At 31.2% G+C, this 12,717-nt stretch overlaps 1 protein-coding gene across 1 annotated transcript in view; it reads left to right on the top strand.

The window, feature by feature from the left end:
* The window catches only part of tubgcp3 (tubulin gamma complex component 3), a 32,353-nt gene that overhangs the window by 17,678 nt on the left and 1,958 nt on the right, over positions 1 to 12,717 (top strand). The window contains exons 12-21 of the mRNA XM_073842345.1: positions 2,115 to 2,225; positions 4,791 to 4,899; positions 6,604 to 6,793; positions 6,981 to 7,116; positions 7,204 to 7,272; positions 9,052 to 9,187; positions 9,291 to 9,379; positions 9,470 to 9,601; positions 9,700 to 9,840; positions 11,676 to 11,792. Coding sequence (XP_073698446.1) covers positions 2,115 to 2,225; positions 4,791 to 4,899; positions 6,604 to 6,793; positions 6,981 to 7,116; positions 7,204 to 7,272; positions 9,052 to 9,187; positions 9,291 to 9,379; positions 9,470 to 9,601; positions 9,700 to 9,840; positions 11,676 to 11,792 — 1,230 coding nt within the window. The remainder of the gene's footprint in view (positions 1 to 2,114; positions 2,226 to 4,790; positions 4,900 to 6,603; positions 6,794 to 6,980; positions 7,117 to 7,203; positions 7,273 to 9,051; positions 9,188 to 9,290; positions 9,380 to 9,469; positions 9,602 to 9,699; positions 9,841 to 11,675; positions 11,793 to 12,717) is intronic.

Here is a 12,717-nt window from a genome sequence, read left to right as displayed (position 1 = left end):
GTTTCAATCCAATTTGACTAATTTTGTTATGCTTTTATTTGTTTTTATTTTGTAGTATTTCTATTTAGCTTGAATTAATTTCTATTTCAGGTTTAGTACTTTTAAACTTTAGTATTGTTTATATATATACTATTATAGTATTTATTAATATTTTGAGCATTCATTTTTTTATATTTTTACATTTCTGTTTAATTGTTTTGCTATTTTGTTTTCTAATTTTTATTAGCTTTGTTTTGTTTTTATATTTTTAGACTTCATTTTAATTTGACTAATGTTATGCTTTTGTTATATTTATTTATTTACATTTCTGTTTAGCTTTAATTTATGTTTTAGGTTTCTTCTTAGGTTTTGTTCATGTGCTATTATAGTATTTATTAATATTTTGTTTGAGCTTTTATATTTTCAGTTTCTATTTAAATTTTTATTTGCTTTATTTTATTTTTATATTTTCAGTCTTCATTTTAATTTGACTAATTTTGTTATGCTTGTGTTATTTTTAATTTTCAATATTTCTGTCTAGCTTAATACATTTCTTTTTCAGGTTTAGTACTTAAACGTCAGCATTGTTTGTATACTGTTAGTATTTATTGATATTTTGTTTGGGCTTTCATTTTTATATTTCCAGTTTCTATTTATTTTTTATTCAAAAATTTTTATTAGCTTTATTTTTATATTTTCATTCTTTTTAAATATTAAAAATTTTTATGCTTGTAATTTTTAATTTTTTTTATACTTCTGTTTAGCTTTGATTTGTATTTCAGGTTTAATACATGAACTTTGGTATTGTTTGCTTAATATTATAGTTTTGATCTTGATTTTTTTTAAAGTTTCTATATTTCTTTTTTGGTAATTTTGTCATTTTTATTAGCTTTATTTTATTTTTATATTTATATTTTCAGGCTCATTTTAATTTTTAAAATTGTTATGCTTTTGTAATTTTTAATTTATATATATATATTTCTGTTTAGCTTTGATAAAATATAGTTCAGGTTTAGTACTTAAACTTCTCAAACATTGTAATTTTATGTTGTTTTGTAATTTTTATTAGCTTTCTTTTATTTCTGGTTTAGTTTTAATACTTCGACTTTATTTTTATTTCAGGTTTGTTTTTCATATATTATTTATGTTTCATATTTAAATGGATGGAGGATGAATGGATAGAATGGATGTTGTTATTGTCCTTATATTATATATTTTGTAACTACATGGTAGAGTTGTAAAAAAAAAAAAAAACACTTAATCAAAACAAAGTTAACAATTAAATTTAAAGAAAGTTAAACTTTATTCATCTCTGTTCCGCAAATATAATGGAACTCAGGCCAGTGTCCTCAAATTGACTCAGTTGACTTGTGCACTGTTGTGTGTCTGAGAAAACAGCTGCACTTGAGTGTGATTTAGTGTTCCAGACACAGTGAACCACAGTCTCCTACACACAGACACCCAGATGAGGACAGATGAGGGTGCGCTAATGGGCCCGTCTCCTTCCACTTCCTCCATGGCCTTCTGTCTCGCTTTCCCTCCACTATCACTCTCACATCTACTTCTCCTTGTCCTCCACCATTACCAAATAGCGCCAATGAATCTTTCTTTACTTAGTCTATGCCCACTCGACTAAGTCTGAAGTCGTTGGGCGTAGAAGAGTTATCGCCCAATCAACTCCCAGCTTTTCGTCCGCACAGGCACCAATCAGACGCCCCTGCCTGTAATCACAGGATTTAATCTCGCCCTTGCTGAAGTGTAACAGGCTTTTACACAGTGTAAGCAGTGTTGAGGGTGGAGGTGACGAAATCACTAATGTACCCATCGACGCCGCTCTCCTCATGGGCCAAGGGTTTACGAGCTCCTCGTTTCGCTCACCGTCATTATTCTTGGCAGTAGTCATTTTAATAGTTGCCATTTTGAAAGTACTGATGTGCTCTTTTGCTTTTGTTCCCTCTATCCCTCCAATTACAACAGGAAGGTCATTTTTTTTGTCTTACAGCAAAAGTTGACCAATTGATGGAGGTCATTTATTTTGTCTTTAAGCTTCAGTGATGTTTCATCATTGTTGTAGTAGCGTAAGAACTTATTCAAAACAAACCAAAAACCTTCTGACTATTAAAATGTGTTTTCAGTTCTTTGTAGCCTCAGACCCAACAGTGAAGACGGACAGACTGTGGCATGACAAGTACTCTCTGAGAAAGAGTATGATCCCCTCTTTCATCACCATGGATCAAGCCAGGAAGGTGCAGCACTTATATAATGATAGTACTTCATGTACTTTCATTTTATAGTATATCATGTAGTTTACACTGTCTTATTTTGAGTTAAAGGATTAGTTCACTTCTAGAACAAAAATGGACAGATTACTCTCACCCTTGTTATCCAAGATGTTCATGTCTTTCTTTCTTTCTTTAGTCATAAAGAAGTTTTTTTTTTTTTTTGAGGAAACCATTTCAGGATTTCTCTCCAAATAGTGGACTTCTATGGAGTTTGAACTTCCAAAATGCAGTTTAAATGCAGCTTCAAAGGGCTCTAAACAATCCTGAGGAAAAAGGGTCATATCTAGCGAAAAGATTGGCCTTTAAAAAAAAATAAATAAATAAATATAATATAAATAATATATATAAATTTTTTTATTTATTTTTTTTTTAAAGGCCAATCTTTTCGCTAGATATGACCCTTTTTCCTCAGGATTGTTTATGATTTGGAAATTGGAGGAGCATTTGTGGTTAAAGTGTATAAATTGTAAAAAATATATATATAAATATATATATATATATATATATATATATATATATATATATATATATAATTTTTTTTTATTTTTATTTTTTTATACAATTTATACACTTTAACCACACATGCTCCTCCAATTTCCAAATCATTCTACATTGCTGTTTTACCTTTTTTTTGTAAAGGGCATTTGACCTTCTTTGCACGTTCACTTTGTAAACAGTGGGTCTGTACTTCTGCAGTGGTGTAGGATAATTTTGTTGTTGGAGGAGAAAATGAGATGGGAGTTTTTCGCCATACCCTAACTGGCTTGAACCTGAGCTAGACAAGACGAGCACTTGTGGTTGAAAAGTATGTAATTTTTTTTTTGTTTTAGAAAATAACCGATCGTTATGCTAAAAAAGACCCTTCTTCCTCAGCTAGGATCGTTTAGAGACATTTGAAGCTGCATTTAAACTGTATTTTGAAAGTTTAAACTCGGGGGCACCATAGAAGTCCACTATTTGGAGAGAAATCCTGAAATGTTTTCTCAAAAAACACAATTTCTTTACGACTGAAGAAAGAAAGACATGAACATCTTGGGTGACAAGGGATGAGTACATTATCTGTGAATTTTTGTTCTAGTAGTGAACTATTCCTTTAAAATCTGTGATGCTGTATTGTAGATGTTATTGGTTTATGAACGAGACCTGCAGAAATTAGAAAATTAGAAAAACAAAAAGAAAATTTTAAAGAAAATGTGAGCTCTGTTTGCCTGTGCAGAACTTCTTTTTTTAAAATAGGTGATTACTTGATAGTTGCTTATTAGCACTAGTCCAAAAAGTATACAGTTTTATGTACAAGTTTCTGATTTTTAAAAATGGCTTGGGACCTCTGTCAATGTTTGTCTTAGGGACATATACGGAAGACACACACAAAAAAGAGTGATTAAATGAAAACACAATATTTATTATAAAACAATTAATACGCTTTAGCATTTTTACATATAAAATACTATGTGTAATATATAACATTTTATTTTTATGAAATATACATTATCCTGATCTATTTCTTATAAATATTATGTATGTGTTGTTAATATTTTTATGAGCACAGACAATAATATAATTATATTATATATGTGTATATATAATATATACAATATATTATATTTCATAATATTGTGTAATATATAATGTCATTTCTATTTAAAAAATATAATTATATTATAACATGTACACTGCACAGTAAATACACTTATAATACATATACAATATGATGTATAATATTTTGTAAATGTATAAAATATATTTTAATATGTTTCTTATAATATATATAATATTTTATATTATTGTGGTTTTTAATAATGCATTATTAAATGCTGATAACTAAGATTAATAAATGCTGTATTCTTAGCTCACGTTAACTAATGTTAACTGATATACTTTACTGTAAAGTGTTAAATTAATTTTGTATATAAAGATATTATTTTATATACACTTCCAATCAAAAGTATTTCATTTTTTTTTATTTTTAAAGAAGTCTCTTCAGCTCACCAAGCCTGCATTTATTTGATCCAAAGTACAGCAAAAACAGTAACGTCGCCCAAACTTTTTTTTTAAAAATGTCATTTATTCCTGTGATTTCAAAGCTGATTTTTTTTTAGCGGCATTACCCAAGTCTTCAATGTCACATGATCCTTGAGAAATCATTCTAATATTCTAATTTGCTGCTCAAAAACATTTATTATTATTGTTGAAAACAGCTGAGTAGGATTTTTTCAGGCTTATTTGATGAATAGAAAGTTCAGAAGAATAGCATTTATCTGAAATAGAACTCTTTTGTAACATTAGCTTTGATCACAGGAATAAATTACATTTTAAAATATATTAAAATATTCACAATATTACTGTTTTTGCTGTATTTTGGATCAAATAATGCAAGCTTGGTGTGCAAAAAATAAACATTTGACTGGTAGTGTGTACCACTCGCATTTTCTTCCAATTTGGCTGTTTAATGCAAGACATTAACTAATAGTGATTCAGATTTAAATGAGCATATAATGATGTGTTGTCTTCCTTTCTGTTTTTCTCCAGGTGCTGCTCATTGGCAAATCCATTAACTTCCTGCATCAGGTATGCCACGACAGGACGCCGCCGGGAAAGATCATGCCCGCCTCCAAATCCACCGACTCTCCCAAAGATGGTGAGCTAGCGCTAATGCAGTCGCTTAAAATAGCTGCCTTTATGCTGGCTAATGCGATATTTGCTGCCATAATGGCAGCTAATAGTTAAATAACCTGCTGAAAGCGAGGGATGGAGAAAGAGGAGAGAGAAGGATTGATCTGTTGTGGAGGAAAGTGCTGTTTTTGACCGCCTGTCTGTGGTGTAGTTGTCCATATCGACGCTGGCTGTATTTAACGTCTTTGCTAGCATGGCTAATCAATGCTCTTAGCCTCTAGCGCACATCTCTGTCCTTCAGTGTGATTCTAGAAGGTTCTTTATTTTCTGGTGTTTTGTCCTTCTCTTTTATTCTCTGCATTGACTTTGTGTTTTACTTTTTCTGGCCTTAGGGTTGTTTGGTCTTTAAATGTATATCCGTTGTATAGCCTTGCTAAATGATTCTAAGCTTAGTTGCGTTGGTTTTTATAGTTAAAGTTTATCATTTTTTGTGTGAACTATAGTATTATCTACATGAGTAAAATCTTTAATTTACACTACCAGTCAAAAGTTTTTGAACAGTAAAATGTTTTTTTTTTAAAAGTCTCTTCTGCTCACTAAGCCTGCGTTTATTTGAAAAAATACAGAATAAAACAGTAATATTGTGAAATATTTTTACTGTTTAAAATGACTGCTTTCTATTTTAATATACTTTTATATTATTCCTGTGATCAAAGCTAAATTCTTTTTATCGTTACTGCAGTCTTCAGTGTCACATTATCCTTCAGAAGTCATTCTAATATGCTGATTTCCTTTTCAATAAACATTTTTATTATTGATTTTGATATTATTGATTATTACTTTGATGAATAGAAAGATCCAAAGATCAACATTTATCTGAAATAAAATGCTTTTTTGGGGGGAAGAAATTATAGAAATGAATACTTCTGTTTAGCAAGGATGCTTTAAATTGCTCAAAATTGATTATAAAGACATTTATCATGTTACAAAAGATTTCTGTTTCAGATAAATGCTGTTCTTCTGAGTTTTCTATTCATCAAAGAAACCTGAAAAAAAATCTACTCTGCTGTTTTCAACAACAACAATAATAATACTTTTTTTTCTTTCTTTTGAGCAGCAAATCAGAATATTGGAATGATTTCTGAAGGATCATGTGACTGGAGTAATGATGCTAAAAATTCAGCTTTGAAATCACAGGAATAAATTACATTTTAAAATGTATTCAAATAAAAAAAACTGTTATTTTAAATAGTAAAAATATTTCAGAAATTGTACTGTTTTTGCTGTACTTCAGATCAAATAAATGCAGAAAAGACTTCTTGGGGAAAAAAATAAAAATCATGACTAAAGGAAATAATTTGCTGCTTAATGGAAAACAAGATGCTGAATGCTTGCTGACTACAAAAATATTTCACAATTTCTGTTTAATTTTAGTTTTTAACCCTTCTTTTTAGTTTCATTTAATTTTTTCCATTATTTATTTATTTCTGAGTTTTGTCTTTTAGTACAACCCTGGTCACTGCTTATTTTCATGTGAAAATGCCAGCTTGCAGTAAATGTCTGGCAGTGTTTGTCACAAGCATTTGCCAGAATAGTTCTTTTTAGGCCTTTATCTCTTGCTCTGCCTCATTTTTTTTCTCTTCACTTTTTCTTTATTTACCACTTTTATGTCCTGTTTTTTCTCTCTTGTCTTTGCTTTTATTTACCACCCTCTGTATCTCTTTCTCAGCGGCAGAGTTGTTCACTGATCTGGAAGGGGCCTTTCAGAGTAAGATTGATGCTGCATACTTTGAGACCAGTAAGTATCTGTTGGATGTGTTGAATAAGAACTACCAGCTGCTGGAGCATCTTCAGGCCATGAGGAGATACCTGCTGCTGGGCCAGGGAGATTTCATCCGGCACCTCATGGACCTCCTTAAGTAAGTCTGTGTATGTGTGTGTGTGTGTGTGTGTGTGTGTGTGTGTGTGTGTGTGTGTGTGTGTGTGCTCACGGGACGTCTCTGTTTCTGCTTGACATGAGTGCACTTGATTTCACTGTTGATTTATAACACTTCTTTCTCTTTTCTTGGAGTCATCGATCTCTTTTTATCTCTTGCTTTCTCTTAGGCCAGAGTTGGTGAGGGCTGCCACCACTCTTTACCAACACAATCTAACTGGTATCCTGGAGACTGCTGTCAGGGCAACCAATGCCCAGTTTGACAGTCCTGAGATACTGAAGAGGCTTGATGTCCGGCTACTGGAGGTACTTAGAAGGGACTGAGTAAAAAAAAAAACTCCAGTAAATAATTGTGCATCACTGAATGTGGATCTGGTGTCCTGTTTTGTCCAGGTTTCTCCTGGGGACACTGGTTGGGATGTCTTCAGTTTGGACTATCATGTTGAGGGACCCATTGCTACGGTAAATAAACACAATCAATCCTATAGTTTAGATCTCACAATTTCTTCTTTAGAATTGAGAGATACATTTGAAGTCAAAAGTTTACAGAATCTGCTAAATGTTAATTAAAAATAAGAGGGATCATACAAAATGCATGCTATTTTATTTTTTATTTTGTACTGACCTCAATACGATATTTCACATGTTTAGTGATAGTTGTTCATGAGTCCCTTGTTTGTCCTGAACAGTTAAATCGCCTGCTTTTCTTCAGAAAAATCCATCAGGTCCCAGAAATTGTGTATTTGAACCCCTTCCAACAATGACTGTATGATTTTGAGATCCATCTTTTCACACTGAGGACAGCAGAGGGACTCATATGCAACTATTACAGAAGGTTTAAATGCTCACTGATGCTCCAGAAGGAAAAACAATGCATTAAGAGTTAGGGGTTGAAAACTTTTTGAATTTGAAGATCAGGGTAAATTTCAATAATTATAGCATGAAATAAACGTGAATGAACATCAGACAGTATCTTGTTTTTCAAGTTCAAGTCCACTGGCATTAATCTACTCTTCTGTCTGGATTGTTTGTTAAACAAAAATAGTGGATTTAGCAATGATTGGTCAGATCACCTGTCAATCAAACTCCTTGCACAGGGTCAATTGCATGTTAAAAATTCAGAGTTGCGAGATATAAACTCAATTCTGACTTTTCTCAGAATTGCGATTTTATATTTCGCAGTTCTGACTTTGACAATCAACTGAGTTAGAATTGAGATATAAACAATTCTGAGGAAAAACTCATTTTTTCCTATAAAATAGTATTTTATAACTAACAATTGAGAGTTTACATCTCACAATTCTGAGAAAAGAAGTTAGTTTAATTGTGAGAGTCACAGTTACAGTCACAATAATTTTTTTTAAAAGGAAAACTCCTTCCATGGTAATCTGTCAAAGTTTCATACTGTACATTATTTTGTTGTGATGACTAAATTCACTTGTAGTCTTTTAAAATGATTGATTTTAGTTTTTAGTGTTTTATTTCTAATTCATTTAGACAAAATAGTACAGAATTTGGTAACACTTTACAATAAGGTTCATTAGTTAACTACTTTATTCTACATGATTTTAGAGCAATGCTTCTATACCATTATTAATCTTAGTTCATGTTCATTTCCGCATCTACTAATGCATTATTAAAATCAAAAGTTGTGCTTGTTAACATTAGTTAATACGCTGTGAATTAACATGAACAATAAATGACTGATTTTAATTTACTAACATTACCAAAGATTTTAAAAAATTAATAAATGTATTGTTCATTTTAGTTCATACATTAACTAACATTATCTAATGAAACCTTATTATAAAGTGTTACCCAGAATTTTAATATCAGCCATTAATCAGCCATAAAATATAAATATTATATTAATATTTAAAATATTAATCAGCTTTTTGAAAGGGCCTGACCATGTTTTGCTTAAGTGTTTTTTCTTTAATTGCTAATGCATCCTTTTTACACCGCAGACTGAACAAAATTAAGCATTGCTTGGTAATTGGTCAACAAGGTATTAATAGTTGTGTAAATATTGTCATACTAACAGTTGTCTGAATTTTGTTGATTATAATCTATTACATATCACAGTTTAAACTTTGAGTTCTTGTCATATTTTATTACCATTTTCTAAACTATAGTGAATAAACTGTGATTATGTAAAAAAATGTTGAAAGTGTCTAAATAAATTTTGGTTTGACTGTATCAGTGCATCCCTAACCACATTTAATGTCATGCCTGTGTTAGGTGTTCACCCGTGAATGTATGAGCCACTACCTGCGAGTGTTTAACTTCTTGTGGAGGGCTAAAAGAATGGAGTACATCCTCACAGACATCTGGAAGGGTCAAATGTGTAACGCCAAACTGCTGAAGACCATGCCAGGTGAGTGCAGTTTTCATTCGGTTTGATGTTATAAAACTTAAACTGTTTGCGAGATCTGCCTTTCTCAGCAGACAGATAAAATGTGTGCTGTGTTTTTGCGCAGAGCTCTCTGGTGTGCTGCACCAATGTCACGTTCTCGCTTCCGAGATGGTTCACTTCATCCATCAGATGCAGTATTACATCACATTTGAGGTCGGTCCCTCTGTATGTTAGTCTTTATCCTGTTTCTCCTTCCAACATCTGAGCTGTATTATTTATCATATTGTACATGTGTCATTGTAGGTATTGGAATGCTCTTGGGATGAGCTGTGGAATAAGGTCCAGCAGGCTCAGGATCTGGATCACATTATAGCAGCTCATGACGTTTTCTTGGACACCATTATTTCTCGCTGCCTGCTGGATGTGAACAACAGGGTACAATGCATTTACACTGGGTGACTGTGTATTGGTTGTGATCCCATGTACTTGTCCTCATTTTCTGTAACTCTGTTGTCCTCTGTGTGTGTTTGCAGTCTCTGTTGAATCAGTTGCGCGCAGTGTTTGATCAGATCATTGAGTTCCAGAATGCTCAGGACACACTGTACCGCTCCGCTCTAGAAGAGTTGCAGCTACGCATCCAATTCGAGGACAAAAAGAGGCAGAGGGAAGAAATGGTATGTACAGACTGTAAATTGAATCAGTGCATTTCCATACATTTAATGTACACTACCAGTCAATTTTTTTTTTTTTTTTTTATCTCTTCTGCTCACCAAGCCAGTATTTATTTGATCCACAGAACAGTAAAAACGCTAACATTTTGAAAAAGTTACTATTCAAAATAACTGTTTTCTATTTGAATATCGTTTAAAATGTAATTTATTCCTGTGATTTCAAAGCTGAATTTTCAGCATCATTACTCCAGTCATATGATCCTTCAGAAATCATTCTAATATTCTGATTTGCTGCTCAATTTTTTTTTTCAGGTTTCTTTGATGAATAGAAAGTTCAGAAGAACAGCATTTATCTAAATGTAAACATTTAGTAACATTTAAAATGTCTTTATCATCACTTTTGATCATTTTTAAGCATCTTTGCTAATTTTTTACATTAATTTTTATAATTAAAAAAAAAGTTTTTGAATGGTGTTGTGTATAATGTTACAAAAGCTTTATTTCAGATAAATGCTGGTCTTTGGCTCTTTCTGTTCATCAAAAAAATCCTGAAAAACATTTACTCAATGGTTTAAAAAATTGAAAATAATAATAATAATAATAATAATAAAAAATCAGCATATTAGAATGATTTCTGAAGGATCATGTGACACTGAAGACTGGAGTAATGACGCTGAAAATGTAGCTTTGATCAAAGAAATAAATTACATTTTAAAATGTATTCAAATAGAAAACAGCTATTTTAAATGGTAAAAATATTTCACAATATTCCTGCTTTTGCTGTATTTGGATCAAATAAATGCTTGTTTAAAAATATTAGCAGTCAGAAGTGTTTGGATTTTTTTTAGTGTAAGTTGAATAGGTAATGATATTATAGTCATTGTGCTTTAATCCTGTAGTGTACAATGTATTCAGTCCAAAAGAAAATTTTGGCACATTTTGACGAATAATATGTATATTATTATATATATTTATTTATGTATTTTATTTTATTTTTATTATTATTATTTTTTTATTATTATTAATTTATTTATTTACATGAGTATGGGTTTATTTAAAATGGGAACTGTTTATTACTTGCGTACCTGTAACAAGCATAGCATAATTTTTACTGTTAATTAACAGCTCAAATGATGCTGAATGAATATTTTTGTTTGACAAAAGTAAAGTACTTAAAATTATGACCTTCACATCTCTTCACATCTTTAAAACCTCTAAAATGTCTTGCCCCATAGGTTTCTATTGTAAGTGCAATACTGTAAACAAATATTGCTTGTAACTGAGGGAGAATTATTTAAAAGCAAATTAAATGTGACAATGTTTTCAAGAATTGTTTTTTTAAGCAGAAAATCAGCATATTAGAATGATTTCTGAAGGATCATGTGACACTGAAGAATGGAGTAATTCAGCTTCGTTGTCACGGGAATGATTTCATTTTAAAATATATTAATTAACAATATTACTGTTTTTACTGTATTTTTGTATGTAATACTGTTTTTACTGTATGTAGTAAGTGTCGCTTACTAGACAGAGATGACTAGAACATTCTTTATGGTTAAGTCACATGTTCGTGGTGTCCATCAATGTAAAGGCGTCTTATTATCTCCATGCACAGAGAATTATGTTTCACTCCTTTATTTGACTCCTGAAAGTGGCCATTAGCAAATGTACGGGCCAAAATCAGAGTGGCTGCTGCTTTTATAGGGAGGGTGTTTGTTTTCTATTGCCATTGATTTTCTTTTTTTTTTGCTCTCTCGTGTTAGTTAAAGTGCTATAAACAAATGTTTGTGAGTGTGTCTTTTTCTGTGTTTGTTTATAGCTCCGTTTCTGTGTTTCAGGGCGAGTGGGGTGTAACAGCAGAGCAGGAGGCCGAGGAGAGCAGACGTGTGCAGGAGTTCAAAGACACCATACCAAAAATGTGCTCTCAGCTCAGATTACTCACACACTTCTATCAGGTACCCTACATACTCTTTTATACACTTTAATATGCTTAACCCATATCATTTCATGCATGCATGAAAAAGTGCTGAACTAGCAAGTATCAGCATGAGAGAACATGCTTAATGGTGTTTAGTAGAGCATTTTATGCTGATCCGCACATTACGTCTGCTACACTTCATGTAAATCGTATACAGTTACAGCAGAACGTGATTTATACTCACATATCGTGCTTGGTAATACTAGATAATGTAGAATGAACATTGATCATGTTTATATGAAGATAATTTTCTGATAAAAGCCCATATTCTGCTGAACTCTTCATTCTGGAAAGACATTTACATGCTTTAGAGCTATTTGAATTATTCTTATAATATAAAAGTAATCAGTATATTTTGAATAAGCTAAGACATGCTTGTTGTTTTCTCACTATAATGTTGTATAAATACTGGAGATACTACTAAATCAAAATTTTCATGTAAACGTTTGTCTCTTTTCAGTATACTAATATGTCTTGACAATTATTAATGTCTTGATTAATTATTTTTATGACTGATATTATTGTTTATTGTCAATTTGTATGCTTTAAGATAAAAAAAATCTATTTTCTTTAAATATACAATACAAAAGCTTTTGAACAGTAAGATTTTTCATGTTTTTTTTAAGTCTCTTCTGCTCACCAAGTTTGCATTTATTTGATCCAAAGTACAGCAAAATTTTTACTGTTTAAAATAAGTTTTCTATTTGAATATATTTTAAATGTAATTTATTCCTGTGACCAAAGCTAAATTTTCAGCATCATTACTCCAGTCACATGATCCTTCAGAAATCATTCTAATATGGTGATTTGCTGTTCAATAAACATTTTTTTATTATTATCATCAATATATAAAAAACTTGAGTAATTTTTCGTTTAAGATTCTTTGATGAAAAGATCCAAAG

Source organism: Garra rufa, chromosome 6, assembly GCF_049309525.1.
Source record: "Garra rufa chromosome 6, GarRuf1.0, whole genome shotgun sequence".
NCBI lineage: Eukaryota > Metazoa > Chordata > Actinopteri > Cypriniformes > Cyprinidae > Garra > Garra rufa.
This window is presented reverse-complemented; position numbering and strand designations above follow the sequence as displayed.